Source organism: Aulonocara sp. 'chitande type north' Nkhata Bay, linkage group LG15 (genome assembly GCF_057382095.1).
Source record: "Aulonocara sp. 'chitande type north' Nkhata Bay isolate Kocher_YH1m ecotype deep benthic linkage group LG15, A_spYH_male_GT1.1, whole genome shotgun sequence".
Taxonomy (NCBI): domain Eukaryota; kingdom Metazoa; phylum Chordata; class Actinopteri; order Cichliformes; family Cichlidae; genus Aulonocara; species Aulonocara sp. 'chitande type north' Nkhata Bay.
Genome location: NC_141358.1, coordinates 12,650,899 through 12,674,807, shown reverse-complemented (window position 1 = coordinate 12,674,807; position 23,909 = coordinate 12,650,899). Strand labels below are relative to the sequence as shown.

The 23,909-nt window shown below is 39.2% G+C and overlaps 3 protein-coding genes across 8 annotated transcripts; all 3 read right to left on the bottom strand.

The window, feature by feature from the left end:
* Nucleotides 1-404: 404 nt before the first annotated feature.
* Nucleotides 405-1,582, bottom strand: gtf2h5 (general transcription factor IIH, polypeptide 5). Of its 2 annotated transcripts, none has more exons than XM_086263795.1 (3): nt 1,428-1,582; nt 1,029-1,115; nt 405-936 (listed from the first exon to the last, which is right to left on the bottom strand). In XM_086263795.1, the coding sequence occupies exons 2-3, from the start codon at nt 1,061-1,063 to the stop codon at nt 756-758; spliced, it is 216 nt and encodes a 71-aa protein (XP_086119921.1). In that variant the 5' UTR covers nt 1,064-1,115; nt 1,428-1,582; the 3' UTR covers nt 405-755. The 2 variants fall into 2 exon arrangements, with proteins under 2 accessions (XP_086119921.1, XP_086119922.1); XM_086263796.1 differs by having other exon boundaries at nt 1,483-1,562.
* Nucleotides 1,583-2,840: 1,258 nt separating this feature from the next.
* On the bottom strand, nt 2,841-9,454 carry serac1 (serine active site containing 1). Of its 5 annotated transcripts, XM_086264380.1 has the most exons (18): nt 9,309-9,454; nt 8,679-8,827; nt 8,554-8,590; nt 8,319-8,461; nt 7,142-7,231; nt 6,739-6,774; nt 6,421-6,552; nt 6,207-6,328; nt 6,006-6,134; nt 5,747-5,860; nt 5,423-5,585; nt 5,021-5,171; nt 4,781-4,922; nt 4,547-4,647; nt 4,293-4,390; nt 3,992-4,174; nt 3,772-3,915; nt 2,841-3,662 (listed from the first exon to the last, which is right to left on the bottom strand). In XM_086264380.1, exons 2-18 carry the CDS (start codon nt 8,770-8,772, stop codon nt 3,526-3,528), a joined length of 2,016 nt encoding a protein of 671 aa, XP_086120506.1. In that variant the 5' UTR covers nt 8,773-8,827; nt 9,309-9,454; the 3' UTR covers nt 2,841-3,525. The 5 variants fall into 5 exon arrangements, with proteins under 5 accessions (XP_086120506.1, XP_086120507.1, XP_086120508.1 ...); XM_086264381.1 differs by lacking the exon at nt 6,739-6,774; XM_086264382.1 differs by lacking the exons at nt 8,319-8,461; nt 8,554-8,590.
* A 2,856-nt stretch (nt 9,455-12,310) lies between these two features.
* myct1a (myc target 1a) lies at nt 12,311-16,404 on the bottom strand. The gene is made up of 2 exons (XM_086264549.1): nt 16,076-16,404; nt 12,311-13,530 (listed from the first exon to the last, which is right to left on the bottom strand). The coding sequence occupies exons 1-2, from the start codon at nt 16,128-16,130 to the stop codon at nt 12,986-12,988; spliced, it is 600 nt and encodes a 199-aa protein (XP_086120675.1). The 5' UTR covers nt 16,131-16,404; the 3' UTR covers nt 12,311-12,985.
* Nucleotides 16,405-23,909: the final 7,505 nt, after the last annotated feature.

Sequence of the window (23,909 nt, the reverse complement as noted above, 5' to 3'; positions counted from 1 at the left end):
AAGCAGCTTGAACTCAGCCGGGCTTGTTTTTGTTAGCTGGCTTGACAAATCCTAAAACTCAGTCAGAAGTGGTTCCTCAACGTTCTTTTTAAACAGTTTTCCTGCTTCCCACTCAGTGCACAATCAGAGGGGTTTTTCTGTATGTTTCGGGGTGCAATGTATAACTAATGTAGAGAAACTTAGCTTGCGTTAATGATACTAAATAAATCTAGTTACTTCATCCAGTCACATTACAAAGAAAGAAAAATAAAGATGCCACATAGTGATAAAAGAGACTATTTACCCTCAAATTATTTTCAATTTAAAATGCTTTAAAAGGGATTATATGACCTTCAATACACAATTGTATTATTTTGATTTACATTAGAAACAACATCCCAAAATTTTCAGAAGACAGTTTTAAATATTTTTAGACCAACTTTAATCCAAATATGGAAAAAAAAACCCTCAAAGTCACTGTTAAACAGCAAGCAGCTGTCAATTTATTTAACTTCGGATCCTTGCTCCTTTCATATCAATTATTAATAAGGGGGGGGAAAAAATGCTGCTGCCAACACGGTAGCTTTGATCTGCAATTTAAAGAAGGCAAAGAAAAAGAAAACATATTCTGGAACCTGTTATTAAAATGTATTTAAACTCCTTGAGCATTTTCACAGTAATCCACTGTAGTCTGCAGTTAAAACACTGCAAACATTTATCCAGAGATCATGAGCAGTCCATGGCCAAAAAGTAGCACTTCTCCTGACAGTTTGCGTTTATTTCTGTGTGATGGGGAATGAATTCTGGTCCATCAACTCTCCAACTCTCTCCTGGAGTGTTTGAACCACCTCTGCAAGAATGAACACGTGCGTGTCGTCAAGATCCTTGAGGATGAATTTCTTTCCCAAGGCCATCGTTTCATCCAGGTACAGGAGAAATTGTTTCATGGCAGGATCACTGCAGGAAGAGAAAGTTAAAGTTTCGGCTACTTAAAAACAGATTTCTGTGAAGCTAACTACAAATATTTCTTGGCAAAGTTACAACCTTACCATTCAACAAGGACACCTTTGTGCACGTTGACCATATTGACAGGTGCAGAGAAATGGACAGTCGAAGCTGATTAAAGAGCTGAACACCTGCAGCACAGTAAACAAACCGACAGCTGAAGGCCTCAGGTAGAAGCAGCTTTACGGCAGCTAAACCATTATTAAGCCACCAAACAGTCAGATAAACGCGTCACATGTTTTCGGACATTTTAATAATACTTTTATTACCATTACAACAAAGAAAATACTTGTAAACGTTCCAGTACAGCGTATGCTAGCTCTTTGTTTTAGCACCGGTTAGCATTTTGCTGCTACCACTAGCTCAAAATAGCATGGCCACAGGCATGTTCTGCTACATACCACGATCTTAAATATCTAAAAGAGCAAACTTCATGTACATACCTGTCTACAGTTAAGCGAAGGATTAACATAAAGCAACAAACAGCCGTTTATCTACCCGAGATCTCCAGCTGTTCCTGTTAAGTTTTCAAGGCATTGATGGGTTATGTAAGGTGTGCGCCAAGGGACAATCTTCTGATGTCCAAATATCGCGTTAGCGTGTTTTAAAAGTTTTTGCTGCTTCTGTGCTGCTTTTCTGTGCTTGGTAAAAGGTATCATATCAATACCGTGGGTTTAAAAAACTACGCTGTGTATAGATGAGTGAGTATTATGAAAAAAATAATGCAACATTCGTACCCAAGTGCATAAAATCCATTACAAAAACTGCATCATGACATTGATGCAAAATGTAAGTTAAGATCCAGTATAAAATACAGTACTGTGCCATTTCCCTCCTTCTGTCACTAACAGGAAAACTATGACAACTTGATACATATATATATATATATATATATATATATATATATATATATATATATATATATATATATATATATATATATATATATATTACACAAACACTCAGAACCACTTATAAGGTACAACTGCTCTGCTGCTCCTTAAGGCAAATATCCAATCAGCCAGTCACGTGAAGTATTTTAGTGCACTTAAGCGTGTAGACATGACAACCAAGATGACCTGCTGAGGTTTAAACTGAGCATCAGAATGGAGAAGAAAGGTGATTTAGGTGACTTTGAATGTGGGCTGATTGTCGAGTACTTCAGAAATTGCTGGTCACTTGAGCTACAACCATCTCTAGGATTTATAGAGACTGATCCAAAAAGAGAGAAAATATCCAGTGAGCAGGAGTTCTCTGGGTAAAAATGCCTCAGAGGAGAATGGTCAGACTGTTTTGAGCTGACAGGAAGACAACAGTAACTCAGATAATCACTTTTTTATATTCAATGTATGCAGAAGAGCATCTATGACTGAACAAAACTTTGAACCTTGAAGCAGATGGGCTACAGCAGCAGAAGAATAAGGTAAGAATAGGAAACTAAGGTTTCCGAGGCTGGTTTAATGGTGTAGGAAATGTTTTCCTGGCACAATTTAGGCCCCTTAGTTCAACCCATTTATTGTTCTGGACCATGTCCATCCTTTTATGATAACAGTGTACCCATCTTGTGATGGCCACTTCCAGCAGGATAAGACATCATGTCACAAAGCTCATATCATGTCATACTGGTTTCTTGTAGGTGGCAATGAGTTCACTGAACTCAAATGACCTCCAGTGACCAGATGTTAATCCTCTTGAGCACCTTTGGGATGTGGTATATTCCTATCATGGATATTCAGCTGACAAATCTGCAGCACCTGTGTGATGGTATCATGTCAATATGGGCCAAAATCCCAGAGGAATGTTTCAAGTACTTTGTTGTATTTTGTACTTTGTATATAGAAATGCATAGACTCATAAACCCTCAAACGTTACACATTTATTCATTTCATTGCCAGCATTTAGGACTGCTAGTGGCAGTGGGGGCTGCAAACACATGTATTAAAATTAATTTGCTTGATCGGTCCCATACAACTGCATGTGCAATCTGAACTAAATGTATGAACTCAGGTCCACTTGAGGTAAGGCTTGGGAAAGAGTATGTTTTGGCACATAAGATGATAATCACACTATAGTTAGAGTAAAACAAATACATATAAAAATAAAGTCTTAAACCTTTGCTCTGGTCAAAAGTCGAGTTGCATGAGTAGCAACAAAATGTCAGTGCATTTTTAAGTAAATACAGTAGATAATGAGCATTGTGTATCCCATGATTAGCTGGTAATAAATCTAAAATAAAAGGAAATCTAGATAAAATTTCAATGTGCTTAATTTACTTGTAAACATAAGTTATTTTCTTTATAACTTAGCTGATGTAGCATTAAGAGACCTATCTCAGTGGATGACTTAAAAAACCCCAACAACAAAAAACGCACCCTGCTATCGTTATCACAACTGACAGGTTTCCACAAATTAGCTATACTGCAATCGCATTTGTGGTGCTTTATGTGAATGTGCAGTTATTTCTCTGTTTGGTTTGGAGTGTAGTATACATTTCAAGTATACAGCAGGTGGTCTCAGTGTCATTGTTTTCATAGATTTCTGTCAGTGGGCGATGTAGCTCTGCAGAGCGTCCAGGATGAACTGGAGGCTGCGTTTGTATAGAAACGAGTCCTTCCTCTCTGGTTTGCAGATGTTTAGGTGATCTACGTCCACTTCAATGAGCTCACCAATCCCGAGATCTGAAACCACAACACGATGAGACGCAAGACACTGCTTCAACTATGTGTTGTTTTTTTTTTAATATTTAAGCTGTACATTTCAGACATTACAGTATTTGGAGTTACATACTTGCTGACTGCGTTGGTACCACAAGTATCTTGATCATGGGTCCAATGTTTGTCGGTAGAGTCTCTGCAAAGCTCAGCACCTTGAAATCCTTTTCTTTGGCCAGGTTCAAGAAGTTGTCATTCAGGCTGCGCAGAGCTGGTGAATCTTAAAACACACACATCAATTCACATTAGATGCTGAAAGAGTTCCATAGACCGCAGAATTCATCATATTCACTGACCTTTACAGAGTTCTCTGACTTCTATGGAGGGGAAGAGAAGATATCTAACATTGACAGAGTACTCTGCCATGAAGGTGCCGTAGTGAGGAACACTATAAAACATAATCCCTTTGGTGTTCTGTAATAACCCATGCATGTCTGGGTCCTGTAAGGCATCCAGCAGCATTTTCTTTACAAGCAGTCCTGCAAGAGAAACCAAATGCAAGAGGATAGATTAGTAATTTTTGTTTTTCAAATTGGATTCAAGGGATCTGCATAAAAGTCCGACATGCTTGTGGAAGGAAAGATGTGGGAGAAATACCTCCCATACTGTGGGCTACCCAGACCACAGGCCTTTCTCCAACTCCCGCCAGCTTTAACTTCTTTAGCAGCTCCTGACTTCTGTAGGCTAGAGACTTCCTGGAGAGACAGATAGTCAACCCTTTTTAATCTGTTGGAGTAATTAATCCAAGGGTACCCGACTTTGCAAAAATATTCTATTTTACCAAGAATAGCACCTTAATCACATGTAGACCTATAAAGAAACTACAGACTTATAGTTGTTGTTTTTTTTACCTCTGATTCTCAGCAGGACACTGGGCCATCCAGTCACTTAGATGACTGTCATACTCCACCGACAGCACTCTAAGATTTGGACAGTCAGCAGCCAACCATGACTGACAATAAACAGTGATAAAACAACACGGAAGAACACTGAGATAAATCTTAAGCTGTGTGAGACCTCAGAAACACTGGAAAACACTGAAACAATCCATTAATGTAATGAGAGGAATTAGGTGCCTTTGTTACCTTTGGCCAGCACTCTGTATAGTCATCTTCGCGTTTGGCTGCCTCCTCTTCCTCTAATGCATTGCGGTCCTTCTGCCTCCACGTCTTAAAAGCTGCCCCTAGAATCCCGTGGATGAACAGCACGTCTGCTTTGATTGGCTGACTGGAAATTGAAAACATTGTCAAAGATGACGGTTGGGTTATAACAATAAAATAATATGACGTTAATGCATTATGTAATAACTGAATTTGTTTTCCTACTTGCTACGTGTTTGTGGGTGCAGGATATAGACGCCATCTGGGTATTTCTCTTTTACTGTCTCCCTGTCCAGGTTTGCAAGAGCGCGAGCTGCGTGAGACGCCTGCATGATGTGAGGGCACTGCATCATCTCAGCCAGGACAGACACCCAGCCTGCAAGTGTTTTATGGGTAAAGTAGGGGGAAAAAAACAGGAAAGTGTGAGGAGTACGATAAAATTTATAAGTTGGGGTGGATAACTATAAAAGTAAACACATTTTTTGTGATGGTGAAAATCGAATCTCTAATTGAAACAAGCACAACATATATTTTAGACCTTACTTTCATAACATCTTTAGCGCACCCAGTCAGGATTACACATAATCAGAGCTGTCTCCAGTTTATTCAGATTAGTTACAGACTTACCGGACTGGGCTATGGCCTGATGGGCACCTTCATTGAGAGCCAGGTTTCCGATGATGCGAACAATGTTCCTCTGAATCTTCATAGAGTCTGTTCTGAGCTGATAAACCCTCTGGAGAAGCTGTAGACCTCCGTTGGCAACTATGTGGTCACAGTGGCTCCTTACCTGCAGATCACAAAGTATTAACCACAAGGCAACATCCAGACAGCGGGCGCATAGAATTGACCTTAATACACTGCTACAATGACCACAATGAGTAGTAAGTAAATAATCAAGCCACCGACTCCAGACTAAATCACCTTTGGATGCACAATGATGATGATTACCTTTGAGTGCTGTACCAGTGCCTGCAGACAGAAGGACTCCACCTTCTCAGAAGGAACAGAGGTAAGGCTCTGGGCATAAGGCAGCCCATTGCCACCAAAACTCCACAGACCACCCTGAACAATGAAGCGCACGTGTTAATGACAGGATATAGAAACTAGCTTCTTCTTTTTTTCTTTATCACATCCCAGTGACTGTTTTTAGTTTTAGACCTGGCCTTCCTAATGACTGTACATGTATGTGTACATCTGTGATTGTTACCCTTTGTGCTGCCAAGGACTGAGTGCTCTCTCTCAGGGCCAGTGAGGTAAAGTACCGAACACATTTGTCCACCTCAGTTTGAGGCAGAGATGCCAAAAGCTGCCTCAGTCCGTCCTCCGCTGACAAACCCTGAGAAGATCACAGCACATCTGTGAGGTAGGCATTCAAATGGTAACTATCCTAAAAAGTAGATTTGAGTACCTCCTCCAAATCAGGCAGTGCAGGTGGGTGACGGAAAAACCTCAGGTCTACCTGAGGCATCCGGGCCAAGCCCACTGCTGTCCGATGGTCTATAACCTGGGCTGCCGTCTGGTACTGGTAATCTGGATTATTCAAAACAGGTGTGATCTAAGACCAGAGCAGGTCTCTGTTGTGTATCAAATTAACGTGACAGGAAACTTTTAGGGTCCTTTACCATGCCAGTGGTGATTGTCTGCAAGCTCCTGAACAGCCTCTAGTCTGATGGCTTTGTTAGCTGACTGTGTCTTCTTCAGCAGGACCCACAATGCCACCTCATGTGGGTCAGCATCCACATGACTGAAGTGCTCTAAGACACAAAATTACGGAACAAACTGACCGTCTGAACATTTACAAAATAAAAGTGGAGACGTGTTCTACTAATTCCTCTAACTGGACCTTTTAGCAATTCTAACTACAACTAAAAGGTTAACTACTAGTGTCTACTGCACCACCTTTTAGATTACTACAAGAGCTAATGAGCTACAGTACAAACCTTGCAGGAGTGAAACTTGTGTCATCAATTTGGCAGCTATTAATTTGTAAAAGGTTAAAGTAAACAAAAGTGAATGTAACTTTTTGTCTGCGGATTTAAAACTACAGGTGGCTAAAAGCAAAACAAAAAATCTCAGACTTGTTTATTCCACTCACTTTTACAAGATCCACACCACTGTAAAAGCTATGTGGCATTCAAAACAGGATGTGCATGTGCAAAGGCAGGTGTTTCCTTTGGTCTCTGTGCACATATGTCACATAAAATTGACTAAATGACTACAGTTTTCTGAGCATAAACACTTGCCCTGCTATTGGCAATAATACTTTTCAGTTCAAGAAATATTAGGGGCATTATCGTGTATCTGTCTATGTTATTGGTGAATTGGTGTTTGTTAGTTTCTTACCATCGAGTGATTGCAGTAAAAGCCTCGAGGATATTTCCACAAACCGTCTTGCTGCTTTATGAAGTTCCCTCCTTGCTTTGTGTGTAAGTCCTGGAAGAGATGCAGAAAAAAACAACTAGCCACTACTCTCTTGACAAAATTTAGAACTGCATTTCTATAACATTATAAAGACAACAGAAACCATTTAGAAATGCTTCCCTGTAGAGGTGGCTAATTAATCAAATTTGAGTCAGATTAATTTATATTTCCATTTTTATAATAAAGATTCTGTTTTTTATCTTTCACTATAAATCCATCTCATCCTTATAGCATTTGCACCTCCCCGAAAGCCTAAACACATTCCCTGCTATACTGTTGTGTGTTAAGTTCACATGTATTTATTTTAAGTTAAAAGTGAAGTAGCGCATTATGAGTGATTACTGCTTAAAATGATCATGATCATATGTTTCGGCATAGTCAAGCCGCTTATATTTGAGTTTATAAGTTGATTGTGAAAGCTTCCACTAAAAAGGTCGAGGAAGTAAAATCACCCAACACCAAATGGCCCAAAGTCCTGGCAGGAAAGGGAAGACAGGAAGAATGAAGGCAGATGTCACTGCCCCACTGAACATAAAAAACTCAACAACACTTTCTCATACAAGAACAAAATGGGGCCACTCAGCATATTTGTCAGATAATGCCCTCCCACAGTAGGGAAGAAGGAACATGTCCAAAACCCAGTAAATTTAAATTAAAAATCTAAACAGGTCTTACTACATTTATAGGCTAGTGGAAATATATAAATAATTTATACAGCAAAAGAGGTTAAAATGACAGATTTAGTACAAGAAGAAATACTGCAATGCCAAATGGGAGATGCTACATTTGACCTTGTGTATTTTCACAACAAAACGTGTAATTCGTCCCAAAATACGTCCGACACTAGATGGAGGTATGTAGAAACAGAATGTGAATATTTTGATGCAGTGAGAAAATGTAGAACTACAAACACAGTCGTACAACAGGCAAAAACATCAAATATGAGACTCTGTGATGCATTTATAAATGTACTGTTTATTCTGGGATTGTCCTACAAACACCAGCCAGGGTTTGGTGAAAAGTTGTGACTGAGTCCAGCAACAAAAGATATATAATGTGTCATGTTACCCATGAGGTTGTTTAGGATAGCATTAATTACCTCCAGTTAGGTTGTCTTTTTCATCTGAAGGAGTGGCCCTCAGATAGATGTACGACTTGTTCTTCTCCTGAAGAATTGCACTAGTGTCAATGGTCACAGCTCTATCCAAGGCTATCACCTCATAAGTAATAAAAAGACAGCCCCTGCAGAAAGGAGCATGTTTAATAAGCTATGGGACAGAGATCATTCTTCTCTCACACGCTGCATAAATCATTCTTTTAATAATGTAACTTACCCCAAGACAACTGCGCCAGTTACTTTAGCAACTTTCCCTAAATGCCAGCGAAGAGGAAGATCTTTATTTTCAACGTGTTTATTGAAATTTATTGTACAAGATTGCTGATTTGTCTAATAACTTACTTAAATCTTTCCACTGAAGCACTTTCTTCACACTAGGCGGCCCAGCTGTGCTCAGCCTCCGACAACGGATCCAGCGCAGAGCGGCTGCGGACATCCTTCCCCTGTGTGCCCTCCCAGATGTGCGTGTGTTAACCAGACTGCTGTCCAACCTATCTGACCAAGTCACAGACGTGAGGACAGTGTCTGATAAGGCACATAACGGTATGTCAACGCAAAAACGACCCGATAATTACATTTAATGTTATCATGTCAGTTTAAACACTTAGCAGTGCTAACATTTAACTCGTGACAGTGCTAATGGTGAACTAATCTAAAGCATTAATATAATCAAAGACCATTAGCTAAACGTTAGCTAGCCACACAGATGGGTGTAACTGACAGCTGGGCTAAAATTACTTGAGTAAATAACATAAACACCGGTAAGTCTCCGCCATAAAGCCAAAGCTGGCATGAACACCCAAACGTAATCCGGGTGAAGCTAAATGAAGCCTTAGCTGCCACTAACTTGGTGGAGATTAGTTAGCATTTGGCTATGATTGTTCTAGCTCTGTGCAAGGCACCCAAACGGCTAATGGAGTAACCCGGTGGACATGTAGTGGATTAATGTCCATTTCTGATAAGCGAGTTTACCGTATTTATCGATGGACACGTTTTAAAAGAACTACGATAACGTCCTCCAAGACTGCAGCCGGTGTAAATAAACACAACATAAATTTGTCCCACAAATAATACGTCATCCACTGCAACAGTTTTTTTTTTATTGACCGCTTTAGAGGTTCGGTGTGTGAACTGCAAGATTACGCAAAAACGACAGTGTAAAAAGTAAATATGTCACGGGGGGAAAGAGGAGGGGCGAGAGTAAGAGAGGCATCAAATAAAGACGGTAATACTGTTACAATGCGATATTATAAAATCAAAAATGTTTATAGCCTTCTTGTTGCGGGAAGGATAAATTGTGGTCACATAAAGTTTAATTTCCATTCATGAAAATAGGGAAATGTGGCTTCTTATTGGAGAACTGCAATTTATGGATGTGAAATTTGGCAATATCAGCAAACTGATAAGAATAGATGGGTTAGAGGAGGGGTGTCAAATATAAGGCACAGGGGCCAGAAATAAGCTGATGAACACTCCAATCGGGCCTCACTGGACAGCTTTAGGAAATGCGAAGAGAGTCTGTTTTAGTTTGACTTTTAATATAATTTTGTATCACAGATTTATCTTTACTGCTAAATACCTCCTATGTGGCCACACCTAAGTAATTAGGTAACAGATAATAAAAAAAATATATCAGAAAAGTTCCTTTTCTTCACTACAGAAATTAATGGGTTTTTTTTAACAATGGATACAAATAAAGGACGTGTTCTGTGAATAAACAAAAACTTTGTGTTTTGTAATCACAGGATTGACAAAGATATAGCTACCAGAACCTTTTCTGTAATTTTACACGTTTATTTCTTACAATTTAATTCTCATACATATAGATTTCTTTCATTCACTACAGCAGTGGATGAATCTTTATTATGTAGAAAAAAACTGAGATGTTCTGTTGAAATTGTGCTTCTTTGTCAAATATTAAGATAATATTCAATAATCGAATAACCCATTATGAACGGACAGAAAGAAGAGTTTCATTGGTCTGGCCCACTTAAGATCAAAGTGTGCTGTATCTGGCTCACAGTTTAAAATGAGTTTGACCTCCTTTCTCTTTCTCAGTCAAATATGTACCAGATTTATTTAAAGTGAAAATTTGACAAAATGTTATTAGAACTAAAACCAGTAATGTCTTTTCTACAACTCTTTTCCATAAGTACAAGACAAAAATATATATAGGAGGACATCTGTGGGAAGGTCTGACAAAAAGAGCAAAATATATCTATCTAAACAGAAGTGTATTTTTTACATGCAGTAACATATTTGTTATTACATGTTTTTTACATTTTATTTGCATTTTTAACATATCATAAAACTTTTAAAAACTTAAACACAACTCAAAACATTGTTCTTTCTTCTCAAAACTGATTTCTTTAACCAAAACAACACGCACATACCTTTACATTCCTACAGAACATCAAAAACCAAATTCAGAAATTCAGGAAACTACTATAAAAATTATTTGTGTATTTTTGGCCATGAAGCTACATATTTAAATCCATGCAAATGTGTAAGAGTAAGTTTATTTTTTCTTGTTCTGGTGAAGTGTAGGGAGTTTTGTCCAAATATAGCATTTACAGTTCTACATATATCTCAACACCAGTGTTACCTGTTTCATGTAGTATATGGCAAAACTCAGTAATTCCACCATGTAATGTTAGTACAGTGAGAAACATTGCCAAGAAAATCAGTGCAGAGATACAAAAAGGTAACAAAAGAAGTATTTATTGGTTACTATAATACAAAATGTCCCACTGAGCAGCTGCACACATTTCACTGGAAATATTGGCATGGCTGAGCCTTCCTCTTCCTCCTCGTCCACGATGGCCTCCGCTGCCTGCTAGTCTTCCTCTTCTACACTTGAGGCCTCTTTTATACTCTGACACATGACTGAATTGTTCTTCTAGTTGAGTTTGAGGAGGTGCATGACGAGTGAGAGGAACTGGTAATGATTGTGTTGCCTTTTGAAGGCCAGTGTTTTGTAGGTGAAAAAAGCGTGTTGAATAATGGATTTGTGTGTCAGAAATGTGCAAATCTTGGATTTATAATGATATTTGAGTGAGACCAGTAAAATTGTGCTAAGAGTTTGGCATTTTGGAGTCATGTTTTTAGATTTGGTTGTATAGTTCTTTTTTGTGTGTATTAAATGTGGTAAACTAATTAATTTAGTTTCCATAGTAGGTTTGTTTGTTTCGGTTTAGTTTTTAGTTTGCATTGTTTAAAAATTTTAAGTTTTAGGTTAGCTTTTATTATTATTTTTCTGTCTGGCTTTAGTCAGCTGTAAATACCTTAGCGATTATGTGTTTTGCCATTACGAGTGCTGCTCATCGTTTGGTCCTGTAAAGTTTAAGAGCTCTGTAGGGATTGTGTCCTTCACCTTTCAAACTTTACTGTTGTACACAAGTTCCTTCTTCAGGAAACAACAGTTAGGACAGTAATAAAAATGACAGCACAGCTGCACTGTAAATATAGCAGTCTAACACAGCTATTACTATTATTGTATTCTGGCTTTTTTTTGCTCTAGAGTGCATTACTGTGGAACAACACTATAGTCTTGAACTGTTGGTAGCTCATATTTGAGTGAGTGCTAGGTTGAACTGCATTGTAAGGTGACTACCTTGACTTTTATGAAGTGTGCTGGAGAGGTTTCATGAAAATCAACATAGTAGCAGTTCATAGTACAATGGTTCAGACATTTGCTTGCCATGCAAAAGGTCACTGGTTCAGTTTTAGCTGGAGATTAAAAGCCCATTTGTGCTTGTACCAAGGGAGCAGCTGAAAGTAGCTATAGGTGGAGTGGTAAAGGACAGAACCCATTACATTTTGAGATTGCTCAGTATCCTTTCTTTATACCCAGAGGCCTTATTGGAAGAATTATTCACTTTTTTTTATATATTTTGTGTCAGCTTATGTGAAGAAATGGTTGTCCTGCCGAGTCCCTCCAGACCTGTTGCAGACCAAAATGTCTGCACTGAAAAGCCTTTTTGAGTCTTGCTTTATTGCATTAACTTAAGAGCAGAGTCCAGTAAAATACATTCAAAACATACAGAACAAAAATTCTTATACCTAATGCCCACATTTTCTCACATGTCACATTCGCAAGTGCTGTTCATGCAAACACATAAACAAAATCATCTTGAATATGTGATTCAGAAAATAAAAAACATCAGGTCCATTTAACCAAGTTTTCATCATGAATTTGATAAAACATCAAATAGTCTAATGCACTTTATTAACTACAGGCTTACACACACTTTTTATTTATCTTTTAAGCTTCACGTGTACAATCATTACATCTTTTCTTGCATAGTTATTATACGACCTGCACGGAGAAAGCATATGTCTTGCCTTACATTATAAATAATCACCATTGACAGGATGCAACACCATTCAAATAACTTTTTACAATTTCTTTTTTTGTATAAAAGTATCTAATGATGAAAGGCAAATATGTTTATAAATATATAGCAGATTTGCTAAAAATTATGTAATTTCAGGAAGTTATTGTGTTAAGCAGGGCACTTAGCTGAGCTTGGCCTCTTTGTTTTCTCCACTCCAGCTCCACCTGATCATAAAAATCATTATAGATTTAGTCCAGTTTGGAAATCCATTCATCTCCCAATTAGTATCAGCCAGTGCTGCTTTCACTCCTCTTAGGTTCGGGTTTCCTGATAAGCTCTGATTATGCTCTCATAAGCTGGAGGTGGGGTCTGCGTAGCATGAAGACCTCTGACACTGTTCCCCCAAAATGACTCTGGTCTTGGTGGGGTGGCAGCTGGCTGGGCTACGCTTTGAGCTGATCCAGTTGATGTAGTCAGAGGTGGTGTACGTGGCAGTGTGGTTTGGCTCCCCTCCTCTGCCTCTCTTGCAATTTGGCTGCACTGGAGGAGCGGGTGGAAGGTGGAGCCCCTGAAGCTGGATTTATGCGCCATTGCGTCAAAGTGATCTTGAGAGGAAGTCTGGCGGTGAAAGGTGAAAGCAGCTGTCACTAAGCTGTTGTTGCTTCGCCGGTCATAGCTGCTGCTGCGGTTAAAGCCTGGACGATGGCGGGAAGAAGTGTGCGAGCGGCGATGCGGGCGGCGGGTGATGCTGGCAGAGCCTGCTTTGTGTCGGGAAAACCAAGTAAGCATCACATAAACTAGGGCGCCCAAGAGAAGGCCCACTGCCACAGAAGCACAGAAAGCTATAATCAGGTGGTCTGTGAAGAGAGAAGCATACCATTTAAAAAAGGATCATTATAAAATGATCTGTGCTGTAGTATCTTTTTTATATCGCAAATATTCCCATTACAAGTCTGTGAAAAAGTGTTTGCTCCCTTTCCTGCTTTCTTCTTTGTTTATATGCTTTAAATCATTAAATGAAATTGTAATATTAGACAAAGATAACCTGAGTAAGTATAAAATGCAGTTTTAAATTATGGTTTAATTTATTAAACCATCATTTTGTTATTAATCAGTTAATTCATGATTCCCTGTGTGAAATCATGAATGAACTGTGATTAGCCAAATTTTTTCAGAAGTTCACTTCAGTTTCACAAGCCACTCTTAGGTTTGATTACTGCCAGACCTGTTGTATCAAAGAATTACTTAAATAGAACCTGCCTGACAAAGTGAAGCAGGCTAAAAGATTTCAGAAGACAGCACATCGTGCCAAGATCTAAAGAAACAGCTGAGAATCAAAGTCATTGATATCTATCAGTCTGGAAAGGGTTATAAAGCCATTTCTAAAGCTTTAAGGCTGGGAATCTGAACTTGGAACAGCGGTGAACCTTCCTATGAGTGTCCGGCCTACCGAAATTAGTCCAAGCGCACATACATAACTTATGGAAGGAGGTCAGAAAATAACCAGGACAAAATCTAAAGAGCTGCAGGGTTCACATGTCTCAGTTACACTTAGAATTCATGACTTGGCAAAAATGGCATCCAAGAGAGAGTTCCAAGGAGAAAACCACTGGTGACCAAAAAGAACACAAAGGCTTGTCTTGCACTGCCAAAAAACATCTTGGTGATCCCCAAGATTTCTTGAAGGCTTGAGTACCTTTACATCTGGCATACAACTAACACATCATTTCATAAAAAGATCACCACACCAACAGTAAAATAAAATTCTAAAGGAGAATGTCTGGCCATCAGTTCATGCCCTAAAGCTCAAGTACACTTGGGCTATGCAGCAGAACAGTGATCTAAAACACATCAGCAGGCCCACCTCTGAACAGACAAAAACAAAAATGTAGGCTTTGGAGTGGCCTGGTCAAAGTCTTGACTTAAATCCCATTGAGTCTTTTTTGACATGACCTTAAAAAGGCCATTGATGCTGGAAAATCCTCCACTGTGGCTGAATTAAAACAATTCTGCAAAGAAGAGTTTGCCAAAATTCCACCACAGTGATGTGAAAGACTGATTACCAGGTATCACAAATACTTGCTTGCAGTTCTGTGTGGCAAGTGTGGAACAACCAGTTAATATTTCTACAAATGCATATAAAATTGACAAAAAGATACATTTAGATACATTTTTTGATGCTCTCAATACAACATCAGAAATTAATTTGGATCTAAATATCCTTCTGGATCCACACAGTCAATTAATGCACAGGTTGGAGGGTTTTTCAGCTTTGGTGAAGTTATACATCCTCACTGCTCTTATGCACATGCAGTGCATCTAAATATCCGTTATGGTCTTTTTTTTAATAATCCACTGTGAATGCAAGGGATTTAATGTGTGCTAGGAAGAAACTGAGAATTGCCAGACGTGTCTTGAAATATGGTGGCCCTTGACAAAATAATAATAGGCTTTCCTCTGCCTGTGTTTAACAGATTGAGCGTCTTGGAGAAAACAAACCAACTGAGTTTCATTTCCACACACGCACACACAGACAAAAAATGAAAAGCTGTTGACATATTCTTGCTCTGTGCTACTTTGCCTTGGATAAAGCCAACTGAGCATGCTTGAGAGAAGGAAGAGAATGTAGCAGATGAGACAAATACCACTGGACTTATGCCAGGAAAAGAAATCGGGTTCCCCTCAATAAAATGTTCAAAAAGTTTGAACCTGCTTTGTTACTAGACCACATTTCCACAAGTTTTTTTTCTCTAATTTTGGAAAATGGAGGGCAGACGCTAGTAAAAAGTCATCTGGAAATACCATTAGGGAAAACTGAAAAAAAGAAAACATCAGCAGCAAGTATGTCTGTGTAGGTTCTCAGTCATCCAGGTTATGGTAATCTAAGGAGCTTAGAAAGAAAAGTGACTGGATTGACATTAACATTGATTCAGTAGGTCACATGATAGGGTGAGGTTTCACCTTAAAACTCAGATAATGACCTACACCTTTGTTCATTTGATGAGGCACCTGATCAATAGTGGGTCAAGTACCCTCTTAAGGGAAAACTCCCACTAGGGCTTAAATACCTGGGACTCTCCACCATTTGGTTTTAGAACAGAAGAAGATTCTCGGATGAAAGGTGAAACGTCCTCAAGAAACTTAAAGAAGTCCAGTCGCTTTTCTTTCCACGCTCCTTAGATGAGCACCAAACAGATCGAGCATTCTTAGAAGTCTGAAAAGGTTTCTTTGAATATTCAAATTTGGATGATAAAGCTTGGTTCAAAAAGGCACCAGGCCCGCATATTACATCTATTCTAGGAGGCGATCCAAGCTTGAATTCCTGAAGGCACCAATCAGAGCAACCACATGAAACACACCAGCTAAAAGAGAAAGAAAACTCAGAAAACTCAGAAAACTCACCAACGTCGGCAGGCTGAAGCATTTCCAGAAGGAAATTTGTGTTGTTCGCAGCCATGACTTAATCTGCTTTGTCAAAGGAGAGGAAGAGAGACTGAAGCTCAGTTCAGTCTGTCTGTTCCTCGTCTTCTCCCTTCTCTCCTGTCAATTCTTTCCTGTCCTTTTTTATGATGGGTTTTCCTGTCTTTCTGTCCCGTCTCTTTTCCTGTTCCCCCTACTTTCTCCCTCTTCTCCTTTGCTCACTTTCCCTGTCAGTAACGTCCGACTTCCTCAAAAGGAGACTCAGCCCAGACGCTCGCAGGGCTGGCAGCTAACTCTGACAGTCAGCTTGTTTATGGAAGCGGAAAACTACACTGTCACATTTCCTGCTTTTCTGCTGGAAATTAGCAACAGGAGGGGCTTATCTACTCAGGACAGAGATCCTGGAGGTATAGAGACGGGGTGTTTCTGTAATCACTTCCTCTCTCATCATTTCCTTCAGGTTGATTAAAGTAGAAGAAGGATCACCACCGCAGGAGTTAGTCCTTCAGCTGTTACCATATGAGAGTCTATTACAATCACAAATATTTTTCTTCCTTTCAGAAATGATAAATATTTCAATCTCTTCTTTTTTTTCTTCCGTCACAGAGACCCCAGGCGACAAGCCACCACCTTGCACCAGAAGTTACATTTCTGGGGCTGTAAGGGGCATTGAAAGGCAAATCTCCAACTGAAAATGGTGATTGTAATTTTGCACGTGTCTTTAACTGCAGCATTTGTATTGGTAAACTCAGTGTTTCTTCGGTGCCTCTCTCTCTATCAAAACCAAAGTTGCCTGAATTTGAGAGATTCATTAAAAAAATGTAATTTGATAAGAAAGAAGAGCTGCTCAGCTGCTCTTTTGATACACCAACATTTTTATTTCAAGTTCTTTTTTACCGCCTTCTCTCAACAAATCAGGATATAATGCACTGAAATGAATCTCTGTGTTTTTGATCCCACGCTAAACTAAGGAAAAAGAATAGCAGTCAAATCTGCTGCAAATTCATCAATTCAGTCAGGAAGAACGATGCCAGTAGTCACATTGGTATGCCTCTGAGGTAGACCGGCCCCTTTGCTCCAACAGCAGCTTTTTATTTTACTTCTCCGAGTTGACCCCTGATCTCAGCTTTCTCTAAACATTCACTGAGTCAATGGTTTTTTGTTTTTGTTTTTAAAATACACAATTATGAGCATTTTACTCAAAAATCTCTGAGAGTTTATTGTGTTAAGAGAGCTTTAACCTTCTTACTGGCAAAGAGAGAGTAAGGGAGAGAGACTATCCCAACCAAAGCTTGAACTTCCTTTAATTGTTGGCTCGGCTGTATGACCTGTTGAAAATAGTATGTCAGGCCATTGTTTTCTGATATAGAGAAGCTGAAGGCCAATAAACCAATATGTTGATATGTGGCGGAGACATTCTTTAAGCTTTTATAGCTTTTGTTCATGGCATTTATCAAGTGTAGCAGGGCGGAGTGGTGGGAAATAACTGTGCAGTCCTTAATGTCTTAATGTCTAAAGTAAAGAAATACACATCCAGAAGTACTTCAAAGATTTAGGTAGCAAGGAAAAATGCAGATTTTACAGATTTTTAAAAATTAATATTTTATAAACCTTCAAAGCTGTGGCTTGTATCAATGTGCTTTTCTGGAGCATGTATAAAATTAGTAAAATAAAAATAAACAGGTGATACTGTTTTGTTTTAAAGACATTGCATTGGTTAGAAATTAATGCACCAGGGAGCTACTCTCTGTGTTTCTTCTGTCCCCGCTTTGATCAGTAGATGGAGCAATACTCCAGGGTAACTTCATATCTCTTTATGTGATCTGAAAGTCAGAGAGCATGTCTGCTGCCACCCTGTAAACATTAAACATCTGTAAACATTAAACATCAGTCAAAATGGGGGGAAAGAGTTAGAAAAACATCTCTGTTAGCTAATTAGCAGACACAAATGATAAAAGGGCTGAGGTTATTTATCTTTAATATTTGCACTGTACTTTTGAATGTGTGATGCAGTCTGTTTGCAGACCTCCACATAATGATTATTCAACAGTATTGCACTCAAAAAAAGCCATGCTTTCTGCATCTTAATTAATAATGGGTGGCAGCCCTTTAAGGCAAGTACATTTTTACACAATTTTCATGAATTAATTACATAAATAATTGTGTCCTTTTTGCTACAGAAAAACATGTAAAAGGCTTCTGAGTTGAATACATAACATACATCAGTATAACTGGAAAGATTCACTCATGTTTCAAACATGTTTCGTGGTAAACAACTTTTCAGATACAATAATTCAGGACCCATAATAGATTTGCAGAACAGCGTTTCTCTCTTAGCATGTTGATTTTTGCCATGCATACAGCAAACTTTCTAATGAGATTTCAGAAAACTGCTGACTATGCATGAAAGAGATTACCATGCTAGCAGTCTTGCTCCCAGCTCTCTGGCTGTGCAATGATTAGATAAGAAAACGGATCTTAAAAGGGTTACTCTTGGATGGTTTCCTATTGACCTGAGTGTTTTGTCTCTGCTCTCCTCTGCTGCAGCATTGTCGACTTTCTCTTTCGCTGAATCTGTTTTGGTCCACAGGGGCGCTGAACGGTAGAGGTCACCTCGAGCTGAGCTATGTAAAAATGTAGGAATCAGCAGTCCATTCCTGCTGCAGAGCAGCCGGCCAATCCAGCGAAATCCCACAACATTTCAGTGCACTGACGAGTCAAACGGCTGATTCTGACACATGTACATTTATTGGGAAGGAGTTCCTGTATAGCTGATACTGAATTCACCAAGGTAAATCTTTTGCCCCATATTTTCTATGGCAGTAGCAATGGCAGGCCTGTAATTTGAATGGATTTTTGTTTTGTTTTTGCCTTGTCTTACACTGTGGTTTAGAACATTTTTTAGTAGGTTTACCAGTAAAACACCAATTCATCTTGTTTGGGGGAGTTATTTTGAGGATTTCATGTTCTTCCACATCTTCTCTCCACAGCTTTTTGGCTGAAAGACAAATATTTCCCCCCAGTAAATATTATTTTTACACAGTCACTGCAGAAAACAAACAAAACAACAGCACGCAACAAAAGCTTCAAAAAGGCTGCCGAGATGTTGCAGAAATCTAGACATCCAGACCTGCAGATATACTGTGGAAGGCAAATCCTCATCCTTAAAATCAGCCCTTTTCACCTGCTGCCAATCATTTAGTGAAATCAAAGAAGCTTCAGTCGATCATTTATTAGTTTTTCTGTTTTCAAGGCGTCCTCATCTGTGTCTGCCTTTGTGGAATGACGCTCTGGACGGAGCTCTGTAGCTCCCTCTTTTAGTTTTCTAAGAGCTCTCCTGAGATGATGATGAAAGGACTTGTCTAATGGGATTACACATCGCAATAAGTGCTCAGAGCCCAGTGGTTCATCGCACCTCCCTCTTGCATTTCAAAGAGTGGCATTGATCTGTTGTTGGGTAGTATATCTTGGACATTGTGTTTTAAGGGAGATGCTTTATTGCTTGATTCACAGAGGTTTGTTCTTAATGTTCTTTGTCATTCCAGCCCCAAAATATATGTGTGATTCCTTTAAAACTACACTTAAAATGAAATGTCCTTTGGTTAGGATCCAGCTCGCTTATTTTCAAGGATTTGATCTGCAAAAGACACCAATCCCCCCCACCGCCACCCGCACCCCATCCAACCTTTAACCTGAGCACACTGTAAAGGTGATGTCATGGGATAATTCACAAAGCAATGAATTAAGTAGCAACTGAAACTTCTAGTTTATATTGAAATCAAGCAGCATTATGTCATACTTTTGCACACGTGTGCACATGTTCTCTGTATGCTTATGTATATTTAGATTTTATCACGCTAGAGATGGTCTACCTCTATTAATACCAGTGAAATAACAATTTTTCTGTTAGGAAAAATGATTAATAACAGGGTTCCAGTGTATTCCTTTAAGTAAGGAGAAAAATATAGACAATATATGATCATCTAGTCATTGTATTATTTTATTTATTACAATGACTTCATATTAAAAAACTGTATTTTTAAGGTGCAACCCAACCCAAATGTGATTTATACAACAGGTTGGAGCTTGAAATTCTTTCCTTAACCATCAAACAAAGCCAACAAATTATTATACTTTCTGGATTTTTAAGTGGTAGAGCCATTTAGCTCATTTTCAAAACAACATGCTTTCAAATATGTAAGTGATTTTGTTTTCTATGCATCATTAACGCTAATTGTTTTAATCCATTTTGCTTCCATTTTATCTTCAGTAATTTAAGAGCAGTTAATCTTGGTAAATAGCATCCATTTTCCACCACTAATAAAGCAAATACATCAGTCCTTCTGTCTGGCTGAAGGCGTAGTTATCACTCTGGAGTGAGTGCACAAGTTTGGCTTTAACCATTTCAACAAATTAATGCTCAAACCAATATTACCCTCAAATTGAGTCTGATAAATTTTCAGTATCCTTAACATGTATTGGTGCTGACAGGTTTGATTCTTTAATGTCAGCCCTTTTTAAAGTGGGATTTATCTTCCATCGCACATTTTCTGTGACTCATTCTGTTTTTTCTTGTTTCTTTCTTTTGCCACTCTGCAGACACGCACATTTGCCCAGCTGAAGCCAACTTCCCATGTGGAAGAACCAGAAGGCAGGAGAAGAAGCCCTATCCTGAGGTCTGAGATGGAAGCGTATTCCTTTTGGTTGGACAGCAGGTGGCAGTACATGCAGACCACAAAGCTATACAGTCTGCAGGAGTAAAAGGCTCAGGGAAGGGAGGGGGGCCTCTAAGATGTTCAGTGCACAGACACACATGCATGCATGCTCGCATACACATCCAGTTTGCACTTACATCATCATTACCAGGGGAGGAGCTCTGCAGAATGTGAGGATTGCAGACAGCTACTGTAACAGGGATGACTTCAAAAGAAACAGCAACATTGGCATGATTCAGTCTTGACACACTGCGGTCAGTGTGAAGACTCTAAACTGCTGCAGTCCTGGTCAGAGCATGAGGATCTTGCCAGGGTGATTCACAGGAGCTGGGACGTGACTTTAGTGACCTCAGCACAGCAGCATGGCATCACCCAGGCACTACGGACACTCTGCTCGGGATATTACCAACGTGATGCAGAAGCTGCAAGGTAGGAGCCAAATGCTTACTCACAATGCTCTAACTTGGTTTTGCAGAGTGTTTAGAGGTGACCTAGAGCTTGGTATGACACAGCAGAGCAGAATGAGGTAGAGACAGCGTGGAAAAAATCTGTCTTCCATCTCATCCTCATGACATGAATGTCCTGATGTGTAATGCTGGAATTCAAGTTCATATGGCTGATAAATGTTTGGTATGAGAAGGGCATAAATCAGTGGAATGTGCAATGTCACTGCATGCAGTGTAAGAAGTACAGTAGAAATTTGGGGTTATAATCAGTTCTGTTTTATCTCACCTTCAGGCCCTATCAGTGCTTTGGTTTATTTTAAATGCTCTGAATCTTTTTTTTAAATCAAGATGGAGAAACCTGCAGCAGTTAGAGCTTATTATTTGACATATAATTTTTCTTTTTCATTGGGAAAAAAACTTGATCAAATGGTAATGAGTAAATGTGTGAGAGACAGCATTATTGCCCCATTCTTGTTTGTGTTTTGTGTTTGTTTTAATTGCCTGCTTGCTCGCTGTGTGTTTGGTCTATCTGTGTTAGTGATTGCACACATGGAGTGCAGTGTGTGTGTGTGTTTGTGTGTATATATATGTTTCTGTATGTTGATTGACAGGGAAGCAGACAATAGCAAAGCTAATCCTCAGAGAAGCTGACAGGATGAAGTCTATTCCTCAGCCTAACTCGGCTGTAGTAGCAGGACTCCTCATAATGGACAGTTATATCCTCAGCTTGCTGGCACAGTTACATCCAACCTGGCTAATTTAAAATAATCAGCTTAAAGTATTTTTTTTAAATCTTCTCTAACCTCTAACTTTTATTTCTTCTTTAAAATTTTATTCTCTATTCTTTAAAATTTTATTTTATTGTATTTTTTGGAGCAGATAACTAGCATTTATTCCCATTTGCTAATAATGAAACAGCATGGCTTTAACAGTTTCACAAGCTTCCAGTGGGAAACGGTGTATCTCAGTGTGCCGGGATCATGTATCCTTTGCTGACAGGATCAGATTGATGACGCTTGCAAAGTAGTCAGGTGACACTAGAGCTGAGATCCAATATGGCTGCTCACTGTAAGGCTTCTGAGGTGGCAGTTTCTGTGAAAGCCGAGAACAGCATCAGCAGCCACGTGGTTCCCCTGCATCACTGTGTGCAGGTGTGGATGCACACTTTGAATCTCAATTGTACGCTGATGGATCTAATTTTAGAAGCCTCCCCTCGAGCCGTCTCTCCAGTGCAAAGACGGATTGATGCAGACATGCATTGAGTGCGCATTTAACCATTTGCAACAATGAAAGGGTGTCATATGATCCCATTATTTATTCATACTTCTTAGAATTAAAACAAATTAATCCGCAGGGAGACACCCCGATTTCAAAGAGGTGGATAATGTTTCATCGGCATCTAAATGGTGGTGTTTCTAGATATCTGGCAAGCTTCTACTACTTATAGGTATAGGATTCTTATTGAATGCTGTAAGGATGTAAATAACATGACAGTGGTTTGTTCCAGCCACAGACTTCTGACTGGATCCTACTTTTTTTGGCAGTGTGTCAGCTCCAGTTAGTGAAACTTTTATCTCATTTTAGCAAACGGCCCTTTTACCAACTGTTGCTTTAATGGTTTCACAAATTGTAAGCATTTCAGATAAAATTGTTTCTGTTGCTGTGGGTGTCTTTACAAATGGAAAGACTGAGGGTTTGTGGGAACAATGCTGCTCTAATGTAGCCGCAGTAGCCGTTACCACAAAAATACAACGCGTAGATCATCTTTGATTCTGCTGAATTTAGTATGTGCCTATTATATTCGAGTCTGATATATTGCCTGTGGTTGGAATATGCATCGTTCTTACTAAATGTGTTGAAAAAGCAAAATCTGTACTTGATCTACATTCACCGGCCACTTTATTAGCTACACCTGTTCAGCTGCTTAACATAAATGTCTAATTTATCAAACATGGCGGCAACTAAAAGGATTTAGGCATGCAGACATGATCAGAACGACTTGCTAATGTTTAAACTGAGGATCAGAATGGGAAAGAACGGTGATTTGAGTATCTTTGAACGCAGCATGGTTGTTGGTGGCTGATTAAAAAATGGCTGATCTGAGTTCTTCAGAAAATGCTGACCTACTGAGAATTTCCCCACAAAACCATCTCAGGGGCTTACAGAGACTGGTCCAAAAAAATAGAAACTATCCAATGACTAGCAGGAGAAAATATCTTGCTGATGGCAGAGGTCAGAGGAGAAGACAGTAACTGAATACAAACAAGATATGCAGAAGAGGATTTCTGAACACCACGTTGAAGCACATGGGCTACAGCCACAGAAGAACCCAAGAGAAGCTGCTCCTATCAGCTAAGAACAGGAAGTTAAGGCAACAATTCAAACAGGCTCACTAGAATTAGACAACATATGATTGGAAAACATTACCTAGTGTGATGAACTCTGATTTCTGCTGTGATATTCAGAGGGTAGGGTCAGAATTTGGAGAAACAACACGATAGCATGGCTCCATCCTGCCTTTTACCACTGATTCAAAGTACTCTTAATATTATAATAGTGTTGGGGGATATTTTCTTGGCACTCTTTGGGGCCCTTAGTACCAACACAGAATTGTTTGAATGCTACAGCCTACCTGAGTATTGATCCGGATCATGT

Bases quoted from the DNA above. Each gene is read 5' to 3' on its own strand.
- serac1 (XM_086264380.1), bottom strand. From the start codon at position 8,772: ATGTCCGCAGCCGCTCTGCGCTGGATCCGTTGTCGGAGGCTGAGCACA. The intron at 5,861-6,005 runs GTAACAATCACA...TTCATTGTTCAG, and splicing joins AGTCCTTGGCAGCACAAAGG to GGTGGTCTGTGGAGTTTTGG. The intron at 3,663-3,771 runs GTATGTAACTCC...TTGTGGTTTCAG, and splicing joins GGTACCAACGCAGTCAGCAA to ATCTCGGGATTGGTGAGCTC.
- myct1a (XM_086264549.1), bottom strand. From the start codon at position 16,130: ATGGCTGCGAACAACACAAATTTCCTTCTGGAAATGCTTCAGCCTGCC. The intron at 13,531-16,075 runs GTGAGTTTTCTG...CTCTCTTCACAG, and splicing joins GCTTCAGCCTGCCGACGTTG to ACCACCTGATTATAGCTTTC.
- gtf2h5 (XM_086263795.1), bottom strand. From the start codon at position 1,063: ATGGTCAACGTGCACAAAGGTGTCCTTGTTGAATG. The intron at 937-1,028 runs GTAAGGTTGTAA...CTCTTCCTGCAG, and splicing joins AAAGGTGTCCTTGTTGAATG to TGATCCTGCCATGAAACAAT.